The 25,260-nt window shown below is 33.3% G+C and overlaps 1 protein-coding gene across 7 annotated transcripts in view; it reads right to left on the bottom strand.

Annotated features, from left to right (window-relative positions):
- Window positions 1–25,260, bottom strand: part of LOC119639619 (protein tramtrack, beta isoform) — a 42,336-nt gene that overhangs the window by 6,297 nt on the left and 10,779 nt on the right. For 3 of the 7 annotated variants that reach the window (XM_038037100.1, XM_038037104.1, XM_038037102.1), the window contains 3 exons: window positions 8,790–9,202; window positions 8,083–8,715; window positions 6,306–6,429 (listed from right to left, as the gene is read on the bottom strand). In XM_038037100.1, coding sequence (XP_037893028.1) covers window positions 6,306–6,429; window positions 8,083–8,715; window positions 8,790–8,933 — 901 coding nt within the window. In that variant the 5' untranslated portion in view covers window positions 8,934–9,202. Of the gene's footprint in view, window positions 1–2,448; window positions 4,304–4,549; window positions 5,056–6,305; window positions 6,430–8,082; window positions 8,716–8,789; window positions 9,203–16,311; window positions 16,512–16,883; window positions 17,656–25,260 lie in introns of those variants that run through there. The other 4 variants (XM_038037103.1, XM_038037106.1, XM_038037101.1 and 1 more) reach the window with 4 other exon arrangements.

Here is a 25,260-nt window from a genome sequence, read left to right as displayed (position 1 = left end):
TTTCTAAAAATTGTTAAACAATGTAACGAGAAAAACAAATCAACAAACACTAACATGAAGCATTTTCTATAAAGATTAGACGCAAACACGTATAAATATTTCGAAATTATCTTTCATAATATCCGGGTATAAAATAACGCTTACATCCCTGAAAATTGCTTCTGAGCACATTACACACAATATACAACATCTCTACCTATCATCAAATAAAAATGAAAGTTTCTTCGATATAAAATATATACAAAAAAGAATTCCCAATTTTTTCAGATCAAACGACATTGAATTATTATTCTATAATTAATTTACCCAGAGAAGGAAATTCTAAAACTATAGTCTTAAAGGCTAGCATCGAAGGCTAGCAGCTTTATTGAAAACTCCACCGCAGTAGAGATTAAAACTCACGACCATTCAGCACTTAGTCGAAATCTTTTGCATTTTTTATTGAAATTTTCCTTAAAAAATTGATAACATTCATCCAACATCTGAATACTTGTTGCAATCAATAGGCCCTTGTGGTAAGAAGTGCTCGCTTTTAAATTATTGCCATTTACATCAACAGTTGTAGATTTTCCAGTTACAAAGTGAACTATTTGTCCTTATAAACTGGTACGAACAGTATAGTGAGGCACGGGCCACCGTTCAACGCTCTACCCCACCCCGTAGTTATTCATGTATTGATTTTTTAAAACAGGGCGTTATATGGCAAATAGTCGAAGCAGTCCGAACAGCGTTAGTTTGGCATACCAAATTTCATCGATATATTTCAGAAATTGCAGCCTTTGCGTTGAATGCAGGACAACAGAGCAGGCAATCAGGCAGACAGACAAGCTTAGATCGGTATAAGAAGAGGTGGGGCATCTCAAGTTCTTCTGTGTGTTGCTTATTATACTCTTATAGCACAAGTGGCATAGGGTATAAAAAGCAGAAAACATTTTAGTTCAGTTGTAAATCATGCGTCTTATGTGTTTCCAAGGGCACCACTAGATCTACTTTGAATTGGTTACTGCTCTGCAGTCACTTTTTATCTGACTCATCCTTAACTTTTGCTAAAACGTAAAGAAACTGAAGAAGCAACAAAAAAAAAAGTATTTTGCAAAATCATCTCATAAAATGTTCGATACCTTGATATTCTCTATTGATTCTATTTAGCTTAGCTTCTGGTATTTAGTAAAAACTTGACTTTTTTATGGAATATTTCTTTGTTTCTTTCAAGGAATTTAATATTAACTCTGTCGAATGAGTTGATTTGAAAACATTTAGTTAATTAAAACATCAATGTCGCTTAAAGGATTTAGTTAATTGATATCCCGGTTATGACGTTTCACTTGATTTTCAGTATGCGCTCTTTTGAGGGAGTTATTGTTTTTCCCCGTATTTTACTTTGAAGATTGCAAGGGTTAACAATGAGGAGATCTTTTTAAAATTACGAGTGCGTTTTTATCGAACTAATCGAATAATATATGAAATTTGGGCGTAAAACTATATTAGTTTTAATTATGTATATAAAACAAAACAAAGCTATTAACATTTTTTTTTTTTTTTCAATTACATTTATAAATGTTGGTTTCATAATTTATTTTCATAAATTATACATTAATATTAATTTGTAATAAGAAAAAATGGGCAAATTTAAGAAAACATTTATTTGTTTTTAAATAATATTGCGGTTATTATTTTATATGGTAGTAATTTGTAATTCTTTGGCGACGAATTAAGCCTCCGATTCATATATGATGTCAACTGCATACATATAAAGTTATTAGAAAAAAAAAAATAAAATAAAATAAATATATATATATATATATATATATATATATATATATTACAAAATTTTCAAATAATTTAATAAATTAAAAGAAAAAAATAACAATTTATTTTAAAAAAAAAGAATGAAAGTAATCAGCAAATATTATTTAAATGATTATTTTTTTTTTTGTTTTTTGTTTAATAATGTCACTTGAAAGAGCATATTGACGAAGAATGTTTGCGATTAACTACTAATAAATTAAATAAATGTATTAGAGCATTACGCCATAAAATAGCAAAGTCTTAAACGAAGAAAATAATTAACTAGTTGAAACCTGGAATAATTATTTTCATAATTTTGATTATCGATTGGTGCAGTTTTTATCGTTTTCTTTTGCTTATTTATTTATTATTTATTTTTTTGTTTAATAAGGCATACTAATATAATCATTATAAAAAAGGCCTAATTGTGTACAAAGAAATGAATAAAAAGTGAAAGAGAAATGAAAATTGGCTTAATTAAAAAAACAATTCATTGAGCTATAAATGTTAAAAAAAAAAATTAAAAAAAATATTATATGAAAACTTTGAATATAGAAAAAATTGCACAAATATTTGTGAGATTTATTTAACCAGTTAACTATGCATAATGAATATATACATCATGATCCGTCTCTCAGTCCTTGCCGGTATTCCTTATAAAATTTTATAATTATGAGTGCGTAATTGTCTTAAATATATAAGTATATTACAAGATGTATATGTAATTTTGTCAAGTCGTCTCGCAGTATACACGGAGTACATGTGAAGAGGTCGATAGAGTTAACTGGTTAAGGCGTTGCGAGAATATTGGATTCAATCAAGTTTAAGATGAATTAAATAAATATTCTCGGAAAAAATTAGATCTGTCGTCTTAGTTAAATGATTTCAACAAAATAAAAAAAAAAAAAAACACAAACAAAAGGAAAACCTACACATAAAGAAGGTGATAGATACTTCATTGCTTTAAGCGTTTGTTCTTCGGTATAAATAAAATGCGCACAAAATCACGAAGCAATCTATGCTATGCCGACAATAGCTCCAAAGTTTTACTTTAAGAATAGCTGTGCGTAATTTTAGGACTCGGACAAATAAAAAAATAAAATGAAATGATAGAACAGCAGTTCTAAGTAGTACCAGTCTCGCCTTTTTGGCGCTACCGAATGAGGATTTTTTGTTAATTCGCATTCGAACTTACATTTTGATCTTAAAAAATCGCAATTGAATTCGAAAAAGTACCGACGTATAAATAAACTTTTAAATTAAAAAATTTAAAAAACAATTGCAGATTATCTTTGTATTAAAGAAGTAACGCTGAAAAAAATTAACCTAAACGGTGCTTTGAAAACTGAATAAAATTTTTAAAAGGCTAAAGTATAAAATATATCCAACGCTTTTAATATTGACATGCAATCCTTTCATGCAAATACAACTCTGACTGAGGTTTCGGTTTGTTGTTTTCTCTTTTTTAATAAACGCGATATGGTAGAAAAATTTTACAAATATTTTATTGTTATACATAAATATATATTTTAGTTTTATACGTTAGAACAGTTTTTTTGGAATCATTCTGGAAGCCTGTTGGTGCTTTTACAATTTGATAGAGTAAAGTAATGGTCATATGCTCTTTAATTGTTTGTATTTCAAACTTCAAATTCCGGTTTTTGAAATCGATAGTTCGTTTCTTGCAAGAGCGTGCAAATCGAAAACTCATACCTTTTTGTTACATACTACATCATCTACATACAAATTATAATAAAACAATAAAGAAAGAATGAAACTATTTATATAGTATTAATCCCCTTCACCACCTGCTACCAGAGGCAGGGTATATTCATTGCGCCACCGCTGCAGGTGTAACGGTTGTCGTAGTATTCGTATTTAATCCTCCTGGAGTTGAACTTACGGAGGATGCTGATGATCCTAACGGCGTGGAGGAGTTTAATGCCGCGCCCATTGTACCACCTGATTGATTAGAGGACTGAGTAGTCAAATCAGGCGGGGTTGGAGTTGAAGCTGCGCTTACGTTTTGAGAGACAGACGCGGACACATTTCCCCCTACACCGGTAGTATTTCCCGCTGCTGCTGCTGCTAAGGCCAACGATGGATTATCGATTTTGTGTATAATCTTAACGTGTGCTGTCATATTGTCTTTGCGGGTGAACTCCTTCAAACAGAACCGACATGGGTACACTTTGACATTGCGTTTGTGTGAGGTCACATAATGCCGGCAAAAGTTACTAATGTGTGTATAGACACGTGAGCAAACCTTGCAGCGGTATGTATGCTCGCCCTCTTTGGTACAATAATCTCGTACGGAACCTTCTGATTCACCTTCAACTATGGAATTGCACGATGTATTCAATTTAGTTTTGGGCGGTGGTGAGGCTATATTTAAACTGCCTGTACTGCCGCTTAAAGCCGTTTTCAATTTAGCAGCTTGGGCGACCGCAGCAGCTGCTGAATTCATAAAATTATCCGGAAAAATGTTCATATAATCGCCACCAGCTGGATAAGGCTAAAACATTGAGCGGAAATCGATTAATTTGCAACGAAAATAAAAAAAAAAAATTGCACCCAGTGACTTTTAATAGAAATAGTCCACCTTCCACACACAAGCCTGAGTAAAATTTTGTAGAAGATCGAAAAAATGTATAACGTTATAATAAGAAAGCTAACCTAATAAGTTGGATGGAAATGGAATATTCGCATTTTAAGTCACTGCATGTACATTTGTATTTAATAAAAATTGTACACCACTCACCTTACCATCAGAACCTAGGCCATTCTGTTTTAATTTTGAACGTTTATTAACCTTTGGTTTGGACGGCTTAGCGATCGGTGCCAATTTAGGAATACTGACCATCGAATTTAACAATGTCACTGTCCCTGGAATTGGACCTGTACCAACGATAGCGGACATCTTCATGCCACTCACTGCCGCGGCAGTCGCCTCGACTAATTGCTGCTGGTGTTTTTGGTGCTGGGCAGCCAGCAGTAAAGCCTGCTGTCTGACATGTTGTTGATTAAAGCTGCCACCGCCACCAGCACTACCACCACCGCTCCCACCAATATTATTGTCCTGTGACGATATGTTGTTGTTATTGTTATTGCTATTGTTATTATTATTGCTGTTATTGTTGCTGTTATTATTGTTGTTGCTATTTGGATCAAATTTAAATTCAACGGGCTCATCGTATTCGTCCAGCATTAATTGCGGTTCCATATACGAAGTATCCAACTGATCATCATTGTCGCTGTCGTTGCCATCTAGAAAATTTTCAAGTTCAGTGATCACAGTTGAGAACGCATCCACACTCAAAATAAATTTCAAACTATTACTTATTATGATGTGTGATATAGAAATTGTAATGAGGTGGATTGTGTTTTAACGCATATAATGCTTTCAAAAAAATTCACTTACGGAATTTACGAAAAAGAAATTTCAAATTAAACATGATCAAAATGTTTGGAAAAGAGAAACTTATCGAAAATTTTGATCGGAAAAGCTATAGGGATTTCAAGCCATTTTCTTGTTGTTCATTTATTTAAAATTTTCACAAAAAAATTTTTATTCTTAATCACTAAAGTTTTTTTACTGCGACTAGAAAATGTTAACGAAATTTTGGTTCAAAGATTTTCGAAATAAAATTTTACAGAAATTTTACTTTTCCTATCGGTTATAAACGAATTTCACGTCGGCCATGAATCCCTAAAAGCTCATCCCGATTTTTCTTTTTTTTTTTTCTGATTTCAATGATTGCTTTTCTAAGTAATTTTTTTAGAATATACATATTTTTTTTTTTTTAAATTGAAGTTTTCCTTTTCGTTATCCTTGGCAAATTTTTTATCGGCATTATACGAAATTTCAAATATTTCATTTGCAGAAACTCACCTGCCGACGGAAAACGTTTGCTGCTGTTAGCGAGACCGAAGTTTCGAAAATCACTTAAACACTTTCTTATTTTCCGTTTTCTTTTTTCTTTTTTATTTGTTTATTTATTTTTTTTTTTTCTTGAACTGTCAAGCAACAAAAATACACTTGGATTTTCACTTGAATAAAGTATTTTTGGAAAACTCTTTCTCACGTAAAATCCCTTTTTAGCTTTTCCGATACAGTGTTTCAATACGTTTGCGGTTGTTCTTTTCTCTCTAACCTAAATAATATACACGTTTTAATATAATTTCAGTTTCCTCCTTTTTCTTTTCTTTTTTTTTGCTTTTTGAATAATGTTATGTGGTTTAATTAAAGGGGTGCAAAGAAGGTCATAATATGAGTGGTATGAGTTCGATTGATTAAATATATAAAAAACCCGTTTGATTGTTTGGCAATGATTAGCAGGTGGTGATGAATTTTGACTTGATTTCACACTTTTAATTTAAAATTAATACATTATGAGTTTTCTTCTTTTCAATTATGTTACGAGAATCTATAATATTGCAAAGTTATGAGATAGTGATTGCTTTGTGAATAAATCTCTCTGCATTATTGGTTAAATTTTGTATATAGACTGACTTACCGGAAGTGCTGTCATCTTGTTGCTGTTGTTGTTGTTGTTGTTGTTGTTGTTGGTGTGGTTGTTGGTTTCTAGTATCCTTGACTGGTTTCGATTTCTTGGCGGGAGGTACAGAATCGCGGCTTTCCTAAATTTGAAGATTAAGAGAATCAGTTTCGAACGCTATTTGAAACATATTAGCTTAAAAAGAATATTTCAATTACTGCAGACCTCAGATATCCCGAAAGTGGCACACAGACAGAGCATTACCAATAAAATAACAAAAAAAAAAAAAACAAGTAAGAAACGTATATTCCTAAGACTAAAACAAGGCAACTAATTAAATTTTCATACCTCCATGTAGTAGTCGGGTGAGCGCGGATGATATTTTCTATTTTCAAAAAAAAAGTGGAAAATTATGCGGTGTACTTGTTGTTCTTTATAAGTAACAAACAAAAAACACGGTAAGCAAAGATGTTCATTGTTTCCGTTTGGGTCATTTTCACATTCTTTTCCAAAATGTAGGCGGTGCGTTCTTTTTTGTGAATGGGACAATGTTCACCACAGATGTGACACATTCGACTAGACGGACACGCTTACATGCATTGCGAATTTGAAAATAGCCGAGAATTTATATACTTTATGGGGTTTTTGAATCTTACTTCTGTGCGTTATAAAGGCATTGAAAAAACTTCGAATGGTTCTGCCAAATTTGGAGTCAACAGCTTAATTTCATTCAAATTTCACTATTGCTTTCGGTTATTATTACTCACTACGATGAATTAATGAATGAAATTAATTTTCATTGCAATTTATTGGAATTAACATTGCGATCCTTTTCATTTTGAATAGGTTTCCACTCAAGGGCTTTCTACTGCGCTTGACATTGCGCAGGTAAAAATATTATCCGGAAAATATTGTGAATGCATCATAAATCTCGATAGTCTGAAATTCACTAACAGCCGCTTATTATTTATCCATTCTAAAGAATTTAGATAGGCTTAGGATAAAAAATGCACGTGGAATGCATCGCATTTCTTCGAAATTATAAAAGGTATCATTATCAAGACGCACTAAATTTTGGAGAAACGTTAACATCCGTATTTACTTTGAAAAACGTAAAAAAGCGGGCGGGAAATGAAGACAGAAAAAACTATACGTGCAAAATTCCGAAAACGATGAAATTTGAAATAATTTGACTGCAATTCTTGTCTCTGGTTTGGGAAAAGAAAAACTTCCGATGAATATAATCGACCCTGAAATAATTCTAAATTTTTCTTTAAAAATTTATCACATTTCTGCCTGATACGATACGAATAAATTATTATATACTGTATCTAATATCTTGAAAAACTGAAAAGTTGTAATTTATCTGAGTTCTGAAAGCTGCGGTGCTTATAAACGGAATTCTCATTGAGAATCTTTAAAAAATTTTAACAAACTTGGAATAACCAGTTATACAAGTCCTAATAAAATTGAAAACACCGCGTGGACCATTATTTCCTTTGCGTTAAAAAATTGCCAAAATTCTTAATTACTAAAGGGAGTAAATAATTATTGGTTTTTTATATAACCCACAACTGACAATATATATGGCGTTTTACACACTAACTTCTGTCAATTCTGGGAAAAATATGATTTGCACCAGTTAACTAATTTTCTTTGAATTAACTTCGATGTATGGATTTCCCCCGATTTGTTAACATCAGGTATTATTATTATTAAAAGAGTGATTCTCGAATCTTTGTATCATATTCTCCAATAATGCGTTAATGGATTTAATTTATGTGCTTTTACTTACATTTAAATCGTCGTTATGACCGGGATCGCGCTGGTTGTCATCGGACCCATCGTCGTTACCCGAATATGAATCATTACACATTTTACTATCGCCCATTTCTGAGTCTAGACCTCCCTCCCGTTCGAATTCATCGTAATCACCATTCGAACTGCCCGATAATTTGCGTGGCCTGCCACGTTTTCGTTTCGGCATCGAAGCCAATGCTGAGCTAAGTAGGGATTGCTGTTGTTGCGAGAAAGGAGGCTGTGGCGTACTATTAGCGGCGATATTGCTGGAATTTACGGAATTGGCGGATTGATGTGATAGTTTTTGGCGTTGCTGTTGTTGTTGTACAACATATGGTTGTATGCGCTGTAATTGAGGGGGTTGTGGTGTGGGTTCATTGTTATGAGTGTTTCCTCCGGATGGTTTGTCATCATTAACTTCTGTTAAGCCTTTAATACGTAGACTTTCTGCCACCCTAAGGAAGGCGGTAAGGCGTTCTTGATCCACGGAGACTTCACCCCGGTACATGAAATCAAGCAGAGCTTTCATATCCGCATAAGGAACATCCTTTAGTATAACTATTGGATGCTTTTCAGGATGATTTATAAACAAGGCATTAAAGTATGGGCTACAGGCAGAAAGAACCATCTGAAAAAAATCGAAAAATAATGATTAAAAATGGTTCCTTAAAAGCAATAACACAAGGATCGTTAACAACTTACCCTATGCGCTGTAAGATAGCGTCCATCCACCGCTAGCGTCACATCCGTAAATTGGTCTTCATGTAAAAGCTGATCAAAAACTGACAGCATATTACTTTGATGGTTATTCCATCTTAGGCAAAATCTTTGAGGTGTCATCTTCATTTGGATGCCGTTTTATTTTTATTCAGTAATCACTATACCACTATTCAGTAATCTTATTACCTTTTTTAAAAAGGATTTGCAAAATGAACTGTGCTTTTTTTTGTTTTATTCTCTTTCTGAAAAAATCTTTAAACCGCTTTCGCCAGTAAAATGAGAGTTTAAAGCGTTCGCTGCATACGCGTTGGGTTTATCTATTCATTTATTGATGATGAGGCAGGCAAATATTAGAGCGAACAAAATTTTCCTCATAACATTTTTTTCAAAAGCTCCTGCAATTAGAAAATTTATCGAGAAAGGAATGGTAAATGAAAAAAAACAAAAACATTTAAATAAGAAAAAAAAAAAAAAAAAAAGGAAATAAATGTAAAACAAGTAGATTTTTTTCTTCTTTAAGATGAAATGAAATTTTTTTCATATATCATTGAAATTCATTGCATTAAAGAGAATTGCTCTTCTCTCTATATGCTTAGCTTCGTATGTGTGCGCGAGAAAAATTCCTTGGCATACGAAAACAACTAAAATTAGCCTTCATTACCTTTTTGTTGAAAAAAAAATATACAATAAAATTCCCCCGAAAAAAATACAAATTTCATTTATATGCGTGACCGTTTTGCTCTCTTCCTTCTTAATTTTGCTCTAGAGGCTGAAGCATATTTGTTTACATATATATATAAACGAATTTAAATATTAGTTGAACAGAAATCAACATCTAAAAATAGACAAAGGATCACAGCACCGCAAAGTTCACTACGTAGAGAAGGAAAGCGCGACAATTACGAGCACAATCGTACACAACATCAGCATCGTTTATACTCTTTTCTTATATATAAAAATATCGGACAACAGCAAGAACGTTTCAAATCGAACCAAGATGAAAGCGCAAGCGAAAATCTGGCGGTGAGAGGCCACAAGTTAACAAATGAAAGTATGTGTGTATAAAAAATAAAAAAAGAACCGCAGGACTATACGTCATCAACTTAAGAGTTCGCACAAAGAGAAGAAGAGCGCATGGATATGCAATAAACTTATACGTGAGAGGTAAACTTTTACAATCCGTCTCACCTGAATAGTCTCAACGAATACATTGCAATTGTTTTTTTTTAAACCTTTGAATTAAGCTCATAATGCGAAAGACCTCCAAACTAATATTGGAGATAACTAACTAACTAACTAACAACGTATCGACTCACGTTATGTTTGAACAGTTCTTTCAACTTATAACAAGACGATGTAATTTCGTTTCGTATAAGAGAGAGGAAGCGACGGCTATCTTATTAAACTGATCGATTTTTGTGATTCGGTATAACTTCAGTTTCTTTTTTATTTCGCACTTTATAAGTAAAATTTGGATTTAGTTAGCTGCTAATGCCCACATACTTATCAACACAAGGCGATTAAACAATAAGGTGAGTTTGATTTCAAAATACACTGAACTTTTCAGTAATGGATGCAATGAGAAAGGAGAGTTTTCCAATAACTCATCGCATCATGTAAGATAAGGCCAAGAACTTGCACTAAGTAAAAAAGAAAACGCAAATTATACGATATGTTACATCACTTGCAGTGGAGTTCTTATCAGATTAAGGATAACGAAATTTGTCTGATTTGCCGACGTACTTAAAATTTCAAGGGCTGTAGAAGAGCCATATTTGATGTATATAATTAAAAGATAAAACGAGTTCAACGTAATTTCAAAATACTTTGCAGCTTGCGGCGTAAATGCCATCAAATCTTAGATATTGATTTCTTATTTAACACTAACTGGACTTTTCCTATGACCACAATTTTACGAATATCACTAAGGGATACGCTATGTTTTCAATTTTCTTTTCAAGTACGCAGAAAGCATTATGGAGTTTTTATCCAACTTCCTTGGGTCCTGCCTGTTGGCATATAAATGCACTGATCAAGGCACTGTCACGATGCGATCACGGAGTTACCATATTGCATTGAGTTAGTTATTTTTCCTTTAGAATTGTTTATCCTCAATTACAATGTTTACCTTACACCTCTTGTGGTATAAGGGTATATTAAGTTTGTGCTGCGCGTATTATATACAACATGCAGAAAGACTTGAGGCAGGCTCATTTATCATATCGATTGATTCGTAATGACTTTCTTCATATTTCAGTCTGTCTGTCTCTCTCTCTCTTTAACTTTTGTTTTCAACCTATATGTCGCAGCTTTTAAGATATTTTGGTAAAATTTGATACCTCGACGTCTTTTACCCCAAGCAGGAATGCTGCGGACCACTTTATCGGACACTCTTCAAATAACGCCTTATTTGGGAATTTATATGAATAACGGTATTAAACGGATAACGTAGTGTATTTAATGGTTGATCGTGACCCGGTATAACGTTTTTACTTGCCTTTAATCCCCAAATCTTAAACTCCAGTTAAACATATCGTGGAAATGACTTGCCAGCTAGCTATATCCACTACTGCAAGATGGCGATGTATTAGATATGCCCTTCGTGGCAGTTTGTAATGCCAAGAAATATGAATCACAAATACCGCAAAATATATATGTATATAGGTAATCATCGTGAACAGCTCAAGACTACAATGGTCTGATTGAACAGAAACCTGAAACTCGCCATATATATTCCTAGTAGAAGGCTACGATTCAAACAAAAATTATAGAGGAGAGTAGAGTTCATTGTACGAATGACTTCGACTGACCAAATGATACTCGCACAGTTAATATCTATTTGCAATTATTCTGTATTTATTCTGTATACATTCTGCCGAATATTTTCTCTTGCTTTAAATTTTGTTTTTGTGTTTCTCATTTAATATATATATATATATATGCATATGTATGAGATTTTTAAAAAGCATAGGCCTGGATTTTTTAGGATTTCTCACACGAACTTAAACTATCTTTCAATTATTGTAAGCAGGATCTGGTGTCCTGTGTGCGTAGCTTCTGTTGATACCTATACATCTTGGTATTCCATATTTCCTAAAAATACATAGTTCGTATTCAAGTAGAATAATAAATCTGTTATTGCGACTGTTGGAGTATAGTATGCGAACAAATATACAAGACAATGTTAAAACGGAAACATAAAAATTCAGATATGGCCATCATGATCATCGTCGCTATCATCATTATTATTCATCTCTATGACATTTACAGTAAGGCATTAACTATACTTTTACGCTATATGCATACATGCATGTTTGCATTTCTATGTATGCATGTGCACATAAAACGGACACAAAAAAGCAGATCACGTCACAGATGACTGAACTCAGATACTGTTAGATATAATGCAAATACTCACAGAAACAATGAAAAGTGCCCATACGCAACTGTGTGCATTAATACGATATTCGTATGTATACGTATGTATGCCTACAGGCATTCATACATACATGTGCACTTATGAAATTTACCCTCGTCAGAAAAAAGCTATATACTATCATCCTATGAAGTATGTTTTGCATTGTGTCGATCTGTTGTGAAATATCGTTGTTGTTGTATGTTTTCCATGATGTAGCCCAAGCAACGTAGCTGGCCATTCGGCTAAAACTAACTCAATAGCTAGATAAATATACATAAAAAAAAGAGCATTTTCCTCAAAAGCCACATTCACATGAATACAATACATAGTAGTGATTATAGAAAAACGAAACAAAAACAAGGGAGCGCTGCCTGGTTGACTGAATAAATACAACTGTGCCTGCCGGCCCGCTCTTAACCGCCTATCCTCCTCCACAGCACGATCGTGCAATATAAGTGTTTGCTGAAAAGCTAGACTATACCGTAAAGCTGATTGTAAAGCTACATTAGGGCGCAGTATTTTTCAATACAATTACATACAAATTTTCTACTTTTATATGCACACACGCGCACGCAACTATTTGTGTATCCAATACTTAAAGGAAAAACTAGAAAGAAAACTTATCCAGACTACACCGAAATTTGTGACTACATAAAATGTAATTCCCTTGGTTGTTTTTTAACGTAATTGAAAATTCAAGAGATTTTCCCAAGATTTCTTCAAGGCTATACGTATAGAGCGGAAATGCAGATATGATCCGCTGTGAAAGGGTGACATAAGTGTAAAAGGACAAATTGCCGTCGTAGGTAAGTTATATGCATATATAGTAATGTAACGTAAAATATTGTAATGATTACGATTCGTTAACACTTCGACATAGATTCGTATCAGACTTTTACCGGTCGTGGACATAGTCTTATATAATAAAAAATAAAGTATTTCTCAACAGCCACGTAAATAGAGGCCTATGACTATTAAAAGGAATCACTTTAATCAAAAACATAATATATTTAACACATCTGTGACATCTGCGGACTTTCATGCACTACACCTATTTGACAAACCGAACATACTGCCTGCAGTGAAAATAATTAATATGGCTGATATTATGAAACGCAAAAAGGCGTAACATGTAATGTAAATTATTTACACAATACTGTGTTTTTATATATGCTCTGCCTGTTTCAATAGCCACAAAGGCAAATAGGAAAATTGTAAGTGTATAGATAGATGCAATAATACATAGGCAAGCGAGTACAGGCAAAATTTATTGCTTGCTTTCTTCCAAGAGTCCCGTTTGTTCTAATCTAATCTAGACTACGCGTCCAGACAATCGCTACGCGAACGAGTACAAAGCAGTTGTGAAAATAAAAAATAGATGACATTTATGAAAAGTAAAGTAAAAAAAAAAAAAAAAAAAAAAAATTATGAAAAGTAAAGTAGAAGAGAGTGTGACGATAAATAGACATTTATTAATGTTCGCGTTTAGTTAAAAGTTAAATTTCGAGGATCTATGAAACAAGTACAAATATATCTGATACTCAGTCACATGAATACAAATAAACTAATACGTCTCCTGTCTGCTTCTTGCCTGCCGTAAGGAATTTGTTGTTCGAGAAACCACTTTTAATTAATTGGGTTTATATTAAATTAATGCCTAAAGGAAAGAAAATAGCACCGAAAATAGCCAACTATGTAAAAAATGTTGAAAAGAAAGGTATAAGTAATTCGTTGTCTGCTTGTTTAAAGTAGCCTTTCTTTAGAGTTAAAAAAGAGAGTTAACCTTTATTGCATATATATGTATATATATACTTATTGCTATTGCTTATGTGTGCACGCAAACGTATATTTCTAATTGCATTTTGACGCTCTCTCAAATAAAGAATATACCTTCTCTCTCTCTCTCTTTCTTGCTCTCTCTTTTATTGCACTTGCTTGTGGTCCGTTCAATGTGAAAACATTTACTAAATTCTTTTTTTGTTTTCATTTCTTGTGAATTGGCATTTTCTCTCTTGCACTCTTATAAAAAAACTTGACATTTGAAAAAATGTCAAAGAGATAAAATTGGAAATCGCAAGACGGATTAAATGGAAATTTTTTTTTAGTTCAAGGATGAAACTTTTTTAAAGTTGTCAAATACAATGTCTTAGCAGTTTTTTTTAATATTTTTAAATCACAATTAAAAATTTATTTATTTTTTACCTCCAACACAAAATCCCCCGCCCTAATGCAAATGTTTTGAAAGTTATATTTGAAAGCAAGTACTTTGCAAGTAACTCTCATTGGATCATTCCATTCCACTACATTCGTTGGCTGCTTATTCGCCAACAAATATTTATGGAAATCTGGAACAAGGGCGAATGAAATGTTAAAAAAGCATTCTTTGCCATGCGCTGATAGCACTAGATAACCACCAAGTTTTATGCAAAATAATATACAAATCCATCTTAGACCTAGTAATACGCTTCTATTTGTTGTAATACAAATTATTTATAAACATATGTTTATTAGGTTGCGATTACAATTAACGTAATAAAAAAAAATTAAAAATTTTAAAACAAAAGCATAAAAAATATGGTTAGTTAATTCACTTTTGATACAAGCAAGAATTCTACCTTCTTCGTAGCCTTAACATTTTTTCCATCGCAGAATAATTCAGCTAATTAAACTTCGTATGTGAATCAAAATCGACCTGCTGACAATTCTACGGTTTGAAGAAATGTTGAGCTTAACAAATTGTAATATAAGTGAATTACGAAAGTCAATTTAGAGAACCCTTGAAATGAATGTCTTCTAAAAGGTGCTTATACTTATATACTTAACAGATAAGATAAAAGCTTCCAGATCCGACCTTCGCAGATATGATCTTAAAACCTATAAAAGCGAGAACAACGCCTAAAATTTGAAAGAATGTCCTCTATACGGGCAGACCGAAAGTAAAAAGTGAAAATTTCCCTCACCTCCGCAAGAACATTGCGTTCTTTCTTCATGAAAGACTTTAATGTTACTACTTGTGGTTATTGACAGGTCGCGGGATTTATTTTTGAAAAATATCTCTACAAATATTCCCGCACATAAGCATTTTACAGATCAAGATGCTGTGATGTTGACGGTGGTTGCTATTATTTTTATTATTTGCGTTTTTGATACGATTTAAGTCTTCTACTAAATTTGGCCTTATGTCAAGCTCATTGATTAGGCATTAGAATGACACTACATTGGTAGCCGATATGGCAACAAACAATCCATAAACTAGGATAGTCAAAGGAGAATTCGATATAGAGATATATGTAAGCGGGATAACACTTGTCTAGGGTGATTTGTTGATGGTACTACGAGCAATGCCATCCATCCTCTGATGACGGACAGAATCACTCTCCAATTTCGTTTAGGTTTTTTCCAAGTTTTTTATTGCCTTGGGCATAGCTCAACAAAATTCTAATTGGAAAACATATTATTCGTGCTATTTTAGCAGAGTAGATTAGAGCATATCAGAGTGGAATGGCCTTGAGACACATGTCGTGGTTGTTGGTCGTTTGGATTTTTCTTTTACTTCTAATATTTTGTAAACGTTTAGTTTCAAAATTTTATTTACAGCAAAATGCTTCATATTCGCGGAAGGATCGCGTAAAAAGAAAACATATTTATGACTTCAACCGCGTTGTTTACAAATTATTGAAGCTCCCACCTCAACTTTCTTCACTCTAATTACACTACACACGCATGAGCAATTGTTAATTGAAAGACCCCTAATGAATTTAATTTAGTCCACAGACATTTTGAACTTATGTGATGTGCGCTCAAGTTCTGCTCGAAGCTTATTTTTCTATCTTATTTTATTTCTACCTCTTTCTTCTAAATCAATAGTACTTTTTTTATTGTGCAAATGAGAGATCAAATATAAATTTTTATAATTTTTTATTTAAGCATTGTATGATTTTTTCCACAATTGTTTTTTTTTGCAAGCTTTAGTACCATTGTATAAAAATTGATTAGAATGGCCTTTGCTTTTCTTTCATTTTGAAATGTTATTTTCCTTCTCATAAATTAACAACAGAAACAATATTTTTCAAATGTCATATTTACTTTTTAACTCCACTTTCAGGAATAAAACTAACAGAATGCAAGCCTTTGTTTTTATATTTTTATCTTAGAGGAGCTTTTCATTTCCACAATATTTTTTTAAAGCTTTATATCATATTTTTGATATGATCACTGTTTTCAGTTATATTTTACAAGCAGGTTTGTAGAAAGATCCTTTCAAACACGACTAACGATAACGAATGCTGAAATCGAACAAAGAAAAAACTGTTTTAAAGTCCTCGAAGTGTTTAGGGTACTTGCAGTTGATGAGAGGGAAATTGTTGCATTGCATTAAAAAATTCTCACGTATGTACGTACGTACACGAACGTTCATCCGCTCTCTATAATTTAATAGCAATATAACAACACCACCACCATGTTGTGTTCTCTCTGGTAAGAAAATTCTCACAGGGTATAAAAAAGACAGAACCGTCCCCCACCAAATCATTTAATGACGGAGCGTTAAATTGCTATACAGCTCTTTTAATTATCATATCGCTTTTGCGATTGTAGTGGTGATACTTGTTTTGATGGTAACCGTAAAGGGAATACACGCACAGTTTTTCATTACTCACATCTAATAGGAAAAATTTATATGCATACATTTTTCTTCCTTTGAATTAATAATTTCGTAGAACAGGTTTCGAAAATGCGTTCAACGAAACACTGAAATATCACATATTTGCTTTTTCAAAGAGCATTCATTTCTTTTCTTTTTTTTTTTTTGCTTTTTTCTCGGGGAATATTTCCTTTTCACTTTCAGGGTTTTTCTTGATTAATCAATAAATTCTTGACTCTTATAATCATTTGCAAAAAAAATTTCCCCGCACTTATTTAACATAACTTTCGTACAATGTGATGATTGAACTCGCGTTTACGACACCATTACCACGACTGAGCGGTCCTCGTGCTCCTCATTGATCGCGTAGGCTAAAATACAAAATACTTCGTGACTGTCGTGTTGTCGTTTAATATGAAAATGAATAAAAGCGCTGTTTATGTGTGTTTGTATGTTAGCTGAAAAACAACCTCTCGTTTTGCCTATTGTCGTTATAATTGTATATGTGTTTGTACATTTGTACATATGTACACATATCTGTGGTTTCTGTTGTACTTGTTTGCGGCCGTCCTACAATTCAATCTACATTAGAACAAATGTGTAAATCCTCTTAAAAACTACGACAACAATAACAATAACAATAGGCGTAAAAGCAGCCACAAAGTGATACAGGCGATAGCAGAAGCAACAGCAGTAATAACCACTATATTTACACATAAAAACAGAACATGCATGGGTACACACAATAACAACAATTCACTAAACTAAACGAATATATAATTTCAAATAGAAACACATTCACTTACACATAAAAATTTATGTCAGCGTTGTGTAAATGTGTTTTTGCGTTGTCTCCTTTTACGTCAAATCAAGTAGGATTACGACTGCCAGCAAAGAGTATGAGAACAAATAGATGCTCTTTCTTTCTTTCTTTCTCTCTCTCTCAACTTATTTAACTAATTACTCATGATCAGATTACTTTTTATTGGTCGAAATGAGTGTTACCAGATCGATTGTTTAGTAGAGAGAAAAATTTATGTGGTTTCCACATGTTGATATGGAAATATATGCACAAAAGGAAAAAAAAAATCATTTACGATGTATTTCTCCGGTATTGGGATATGAAAGAAACTAAAATATGACAGTGATTATTATGAAGTGCATACGTTTTCATAGAATTTTCATAGAAAGTTTGTATGCCTGCAGAATATTTCTTTCTTTTGTTAAGCAGCTGCTACACTTAATGTTTAAAAATTGTTAACCCTTTCTTTTTTTCATTTTCTATTGAAAAAATTTAGCCTGTGGCAGCATTGTATGAATCCGTATCTCTCTTTCTCTCTCCCTATTTTTCTCTGCATTCGTCTTAACAAAACTTTTACTCTAAGCAATAAATTACGAGAAAATATAATTACTTTATTACATAAAATCTAAAAGAAGGATTTTTCTGATTTGTTTGTACTTACATTTACTTGTTTCTTTTTTAAATATTTTTTATTTATTTTCAAAAATCACTTTTTTTATGTTTAAGAATACCGTTCGTATAAGGTGGCACGTTTTCTATACTTTACGCTATGCAATTGAATGAATAAATATAATCGCCATGTGTTATAAATATGTAAACATTAATGGAAATGTGCGGCAGATATGTTTTAATGCAGAAAACATTCAGAGTAATTTTAAAGGAATTTCGATTTAGGGTGTAATAAATGTCGTCTATTGCATTCTTCTTTATTTTCAGCGTCGCGTATTTATTAAGTATTTATTAAGTTTGAGTACTCTTCGCTCAGATATTTAAGTGAGCGCTCTTTTCTTCAATATTTCTCTCTCTCTCTCTCTCTCTCTCTCTCTCTATCTCAGCACATTCTCTCACAAAGCTGAGACACCGTTAATTATTGTTTGTATTATGTTAGTAGTGTTGTGGTGTTGCTTTGTGACCTGTTTTAGTTTCCTATTTCCTTTGCGTACAAAAAAGGGTGGATGAAAAGCTTTGCATACGAAATAAATAAATATCCAAATAATTATGTTATGTATACGCGTATGTTTAAATATTTCCCCTTATTAAAAAGAAAAAGGCGTTGTTGCGTGTTAAGGACACAGCTTGTCTTTATAGGTAGGCGGTCTTCATATTGCAACATATATGAGCAGTAAGCAGGGGAAAGCGATAGAAAAACTTATCTTTAAATAGAATCGTATAAAAAAAAAAAACAATAAAATCAAAAAGCTACCATACATTTTCCTTTGCAACTTTCATGGTTCATCGTTTTTGCTATATTTTTCCTACTAGTTTTTATTAGATCTCCACCTTAGAATAATTGAACTTATGCCCACTCCCTGTTGTGCATTCTATTTGATTGGTGGTTGCCTGTTCGTTTATTCACTTATCTAAAGTCAAAGCTTTTGTCATTGAATTATAAATTGCCTTCCTTTACATGCGCAAAGATCATACAATGTGAAATATAAGAGTTTGTAAATTTTTACCTACACGTTTCTAATGCCACTAAACCATGCCAGGCAACAACGACCACGATAATAATAATAAAAATACCTTTAGTTCTGCGTAAAAAAATGATAGACAAACAACACCCAGGCGCAAAATGATCGCAGAGTCACTGAATCGTTTAGTATTTGCTGGAGTCATTTTATTATTATAGTGTAGGTTTAGATACACAATACAAGCATAGGTGAATAATTGCATGTGTGTATGTGTACTTGTTCACGATCATGTTAAAAATTCCGCTTGTGCCCGTTTGCCTTGCCCTATTGCGTGATTCTTGTACTCATTTACAAACAACAAACAATTATATATGTGCACTTGTAGAGACAACGAGTTAAAGACGAGCAGTAAATATCAACACGAAGAAAACAGAGATAGAAAAGAAGAGAATAAAACTGGGGGAGCTGTCGGGGGGTGCGCTTCGTATATATATATATTGTGGAAAACAGCTACTTTTAATATTTTCTCTTGTTGTTGTCTTTTTTGTAGTCTCATACCCTTTTATATTTGCTTTTACATTAGATCTGCTTAGCTTAAAATCCTATAGAGAGAGGGACAGAAAAAGAGAGAGGATTCTAATGTAAGTTTCATGTTGGCATTTTAACTGTGATTATGGGGTTGACTTATAAGTTAAGTGATTGTTGCCACTATTGTAGAAATTCTTATATTTTGTGTTATTTCTCTTACGAATCTTATAAAAACAAAATTGCGACTGAAAGCTTTAAGAAGCTGGTATATTTTTGTTATTATCTATTTTTCAACAGAAACACAGCCAATGTATCCCAAGACTAGCATACGCACGAATCTGTATCTATCTTATGATCGTAGGGTCGAACATCTTCGTCTTCTATATTTGTATATGTGTGTGCACCGAGCTCTCTTCTATTTAAGTGGTCGTTCTTACTGTTGTTTTTCTTGAAACCATTACATCATTAGCTTTCGGTACCAACAAGCCAACTAACTAACATGATAAATGAATTTACACTGAGTATAAAACACCTTTAAAAGTTCTCACATTACGTATAGCAGCACTCCCTTCTCACCATCAACACCACCTAAGATGATATTTTCAGTAATGCCAATCTGTACCTGTTTCTTTATCTTGAAGGTCTGTGCTTTTTTTTCATTTTTTCATTTTTTTTTTTTTTTTTTTTTTTTTGTATAATTTATCTTTCTTCCTAATACAAAAAAAATGGTGTAAAGTTTATGATTTGTGAGATGGTGTGGCTGCTGAAGTTGTTCATATTATTCATTATGTACTTTATATTATGGTTCAAGTCACCGGTCTGTATTGAATCGTCAAGTGACTAGTCTCAACACATAAAGATACCACGCGTTCAAAGTGACAAAGAAATATTTTCCGACATGTGTGTAGAAACAGACATCTGATAAAGCTTCGTCGTATACGTATTCAACATACATGTTTTTTATTTCTGTTGTGAAAATCTGTTAATATATTTTTGTATTTTGTTTTCTCTTCTTCGCGTTTTTTCCATATTCATCCATACAAATCTTTTAGAAACTAAGGCCTCTTCGTCCTCGTCCATTTATCTCTCCACACAGATCGGCGGTATTTGTGTGATATGCAAAGTGAACAAGCATGTGTATGTATGCATTTGTAGTTTCACATCTGATATTCTATGGCCATCATTGCATCATAGTGCTTTTGGTATGGGGGAAGGAAATGGAGCTTAGATCATTTATAAATGCTTTGTTTTTTTTTTTTTTTCTTCTTTACAAGTTATTAAAGCAATCATTATTTGACCTCGTTTTTTTCTCTATTTATGTGTGTTTCTTTCTTATACGTTTGTCACGCATATATTTTGGTCTTTGAAGTTATAAAAAAGGTGTTGTCTCTAAGAGTTTAGTTCAAGTAGGATTTGATTTCCCTACAAATATGCAATATACTAAAAATCTCACGTTTTCGTAGGCCAAAGACAAGACTAGTGTTGTCGTAAATTTCAGGTACAGTATAAACTAATAAAACCAATGTATTAAGTGCTGCATGCATAAGAGGTCTTGATAGAGGTAAAAATTTTTATTAATTATTTTTTCCGTCCGATGATGATTATACAAGCACTAAGCACTAGCTACAGAAGCAACATGCAAAAGACGTACGCATTGGTCCGGCGTGCATCGAGCGCCGAAACTCGTATGATATTAATGAAAATGCTTTAAAACTTTCAGATTCTGAAACTGTTCAGTTATTTTGAAGACATTTATGCATGATGAGTGATGCTCATTTTTAGATGTTATTTCTGAGATGCTTTAAGCTTTCTTCCCCAGCGGACAAATGGTGGATCTAGTTTCTCGAGAATGTATATGTTATTTTTCGTGAAATTTGTGGGGATCGATGTGAAAATAAAATGTAACTAACACCAAGCAAAAATATTATAGTTAGTCATGGTCCACCATAAATACCCTACACCACTTTGCTTAATATGGTCATAGGTATAACAATCTCTCAAAATAAGATGCTACGTGGGGAGTGGTCGAAAAACTATTTCGATCTTACCTATTTTCAATAACGTTCTTCCTTACACCAAAGCGTATCGATGCAGCAAATTTCATCAAAACATCTCGAAAATTGCGACTTCTAGGTTGAAGACAAGAGAACAAAACGAACGGACAGACAGACAAGAATTGGGCGTTATATACATCCCAAATAACTCAATGCAGCCTATATCACAAGTATTGTAGGGTAAAGAATCAATAATTAAAAAATTGTCAAGATAGGTGAAAGTAAGTAGCGCCAACACTTCTTCAACATTTATTTCAATTTAATTTGATTATGCTACCGAGGTAATCGGCTAAATACTAAAATATTAAGTCCCGTCAGCTTTCCTTAAAGAATGTTTGGATGTTTTTAATATCAGGACGGTGGAGTGCAAGTGGCCTTTGCTGTTTTATCGCAACGATAGAATAGCCCATTTGAGTTCGTATAACTCTAGAAATTCTTTTATTCTTCTACTTTGCTAGCCAAGAGGTAGACACCAACGTTCCTGCACTCATCTAACAACCCTATTGGCGATCGTATCGAAAACTCCTTGTATTAAAAGCATAGCATTAGTATACTTTATCTATGGGTAATCTTGTCCACTTTTAAAGATGGAGTCTGCTAAGTTGTTCAATTTTATCAGCCACATAACTATTACGAATATTACAGCAGCGAAATTAGGTGCAGGTATACGAAATCACACCAACATTCAACAGATAACTATACGTTACTAAATACTGGTAGTGTGCAAATAGCCCTTGAAAAAAAGTGAAGGTGTACTTCCTGGTCAATATGGCTACACGTTAAACTTGTTAACAGATCAGTAAACGCATAACGCTTGACGATTGGGGAACACACCCACTAGGTTGCAGTCACCTACCTGCCTTCTTCCTTTCTTCATATCTTTCTGATCGTCACCGTGTTAGACGAGTAGAGAGAGAGAGAGGTTATCTGAGTGATTGGTCGTAATAAATGATATTTTGTATTCTAAGTTTAATAAAAATGGTATTACAAAATATTTGCGTTGGCTTTCAAAAGCTGTCTTTGCTTTCTCGAAAGGCAGGTAAAGCACTTCTCAACACTTAGTGGCTTGATTAGTGTCTTTTTCTAAGAATGTAGTGAATTTTCCAAACTTTCTTCCGTCTCTTTTCTTGTATTGAAACCATCTCGAATTTCTCTCGGCGCATTTAAATTTTTCCATTTGGCTAGCTTTTGCCATTTAGTGAAGACGGCCCGTGTATTAATCTCTCTAGGTACTTGAGAAGACGTTTTAAAATGTTCGTAAAAGTATTGTGAATAGTTCGTCCGTCATTTTGTTAAATGGCATTAATTAAGGAACACGCAGTAACGGTAACGGGAAGCGAGCTGTTATTTGTTCATTTTTATCGAGGCTCGTGGTGGTTGCTACCATATATATATATATATGCCGTGTTTATAAATACATGCGAGTACGTTTTATGTATGCACGTCTGAGCAGTCCGTGAAGTGCGCATGCATGATTTTGCCTTGATTTGCTATTATTCGTACATCCCTACGTGTAATAATGTATGGCGAAGGTGACTCTTTCCTGTTTGTTCTCCTTGAAAGAGTTTTTTGTTTTAGATTTTGTTTTGTTTCGTTGCTGTGCGCTTGCTGTTCGCATAAGAGAATAAATGTGCTGTTTGGGTGGTTTATTTATATCTTATTGGCTTCGTGTGCAAAATGGTGAAAAAAGGCACAAAAAAATATTTGCTGCAATCCTCTTGTTGAGGATTGAATCGTATGATATGAAAAATAAACCGAAATGATTGCTTTCGAATTTTTAATTTTAACCGATAAGACACCGGTATATTAAATTTATTCACACATTCTGTTCGCTTTTTAGTTTCGATTTGTTTTGATTGCCTGAAAATTACATAAAACGGACATCGTCCCCATCAGCGCACATATACGCTTTACACCATCCAATTTACTATAGCTTCGTTCGTAAGGGTGTGCCTACCCATATAGTTGTTGCAAACTGTTGCTTTAGTTTCTGTTTTGCTGGCAAAGCCTTTTATTTATGTCTCTTTTTCTTCTTCGCTGTGTTTCGTTTGTTTCGTTCTTTTTTTTTTTTTTTAAGTGGTTTTACCCCAATTCGTTTGCATAGTAATTTAGGAAAAATGTGTGTATTTGGAAATGACTATGTATATGTGTGCATTTAAGTGAGTGCAGGCATTTCTTTTACGTGCCTCTGCTTTTATTCTAGTTGTAATTGTAGTTGTTGCTGCAGTCGCCTTTTTAGGGGACATTGAGCTTTGGCTTCACATTTAGCCTAGTGCGGGTTTCCTCATTCTTACACTTTCCTCTTGCTGTCACGCCTCGCATGTCGCCATTCGCTAATTCAATTAAAGAGATTTTTTTCTGTTCTTCTGTTGTACTTGGTAAAAAGGCTTAAGTGGCACAAAATTTAATTTTAAAATATCAATGCGTGTGGATAACAAGCAACCTTTTTTAAGTAAGAAAATCCTGTTAGTGATATATGCACAGTTCAAAAATTTGTGAGTCCGCTTATTCGCTTATTCTTTATCGGCAATTATCTCGCTCAAGCAATGAAAAAATATTTAAATGCAATGAAAAATTTATCAAAATGTATGCAGCGCTTCAGTTATACGGGTTGAGGAGTTGTAATGAAAAATTTGAGGGGGCATGGCAATGAACCTGAGGTAAATTACTATGATAGCGGAAAGGATGAGGATATATTTAACGGCAAAAATCGAAGATTTCGAAATATATGACGTCTCAATCGAGAATTAGTTTAGTCCGGTTGTAGTGTTGTACGAGCCAGCAAAGCCGAAAAAAATTGAAACAGAATCTGAAGTTTTGCATATAAACTCCCCAGTTCGGCACGCAGTTGAATCTTGTATTGCTTATTATTAATCATGTTTACCATTGCTTGGAGTATATGGAATATCCGGCCTAAGACCTTTCCCTCACTTTCTTCAGAAGTACACAAATATATAAACTTTTTATAGCATACCGCTTATCCGCATATTCTTTGTGTTATCAAGCAAAAAGGAAGCCCAATAAAGATAAAGATCGAACTTCTTATCGCTGACACAGCAAAAACAAACGACTAAGTGCTCTTATCGCTGCGCAAAGCCACAATAAGAGTAAAAAAAGGAATAAAAGAGTGAGATTAGAAAAGGAATAACAAGGCTAATCGTAATATAATCAGAGAAGGTATGTTCAGGTCTGCATTATTATTTACCCAGAGAAATATTTTCTAAAACTAGCATCGAAGGTATTTGAATCCACGACCATTAAGTTGTTAGTCCAGATCCTTTGCCTACTCGGCAACTCAGGTGGATGGACCCATTTGCCTCCTTACCAACGAAAAAAGCTTTGACTAAGCTACGTTTATTAAGTTATATACTCCATGGA

This window comes from Glossina fuscipes, unplaced genomic scaffold (assembly GCF_014805625.2).
Source record: "Glossina fuscipes isolate IAEA_lab_2018 unplaced genomic scaffold, Yale_Gfus_2 112, whole genome shotgun sequence".
NCBI classification, from domain to species: Eukaryota; Metazoa; Arthropoda; class Insecta; order Diptera; family Glossinidae; genus Glossina; species Glossina fuscipes.
The sequence above is the reverse complement of the archived record's forward strand: the minus strand, read 5'-3'. Positions and strand labels throughout refer to the sequence as shown.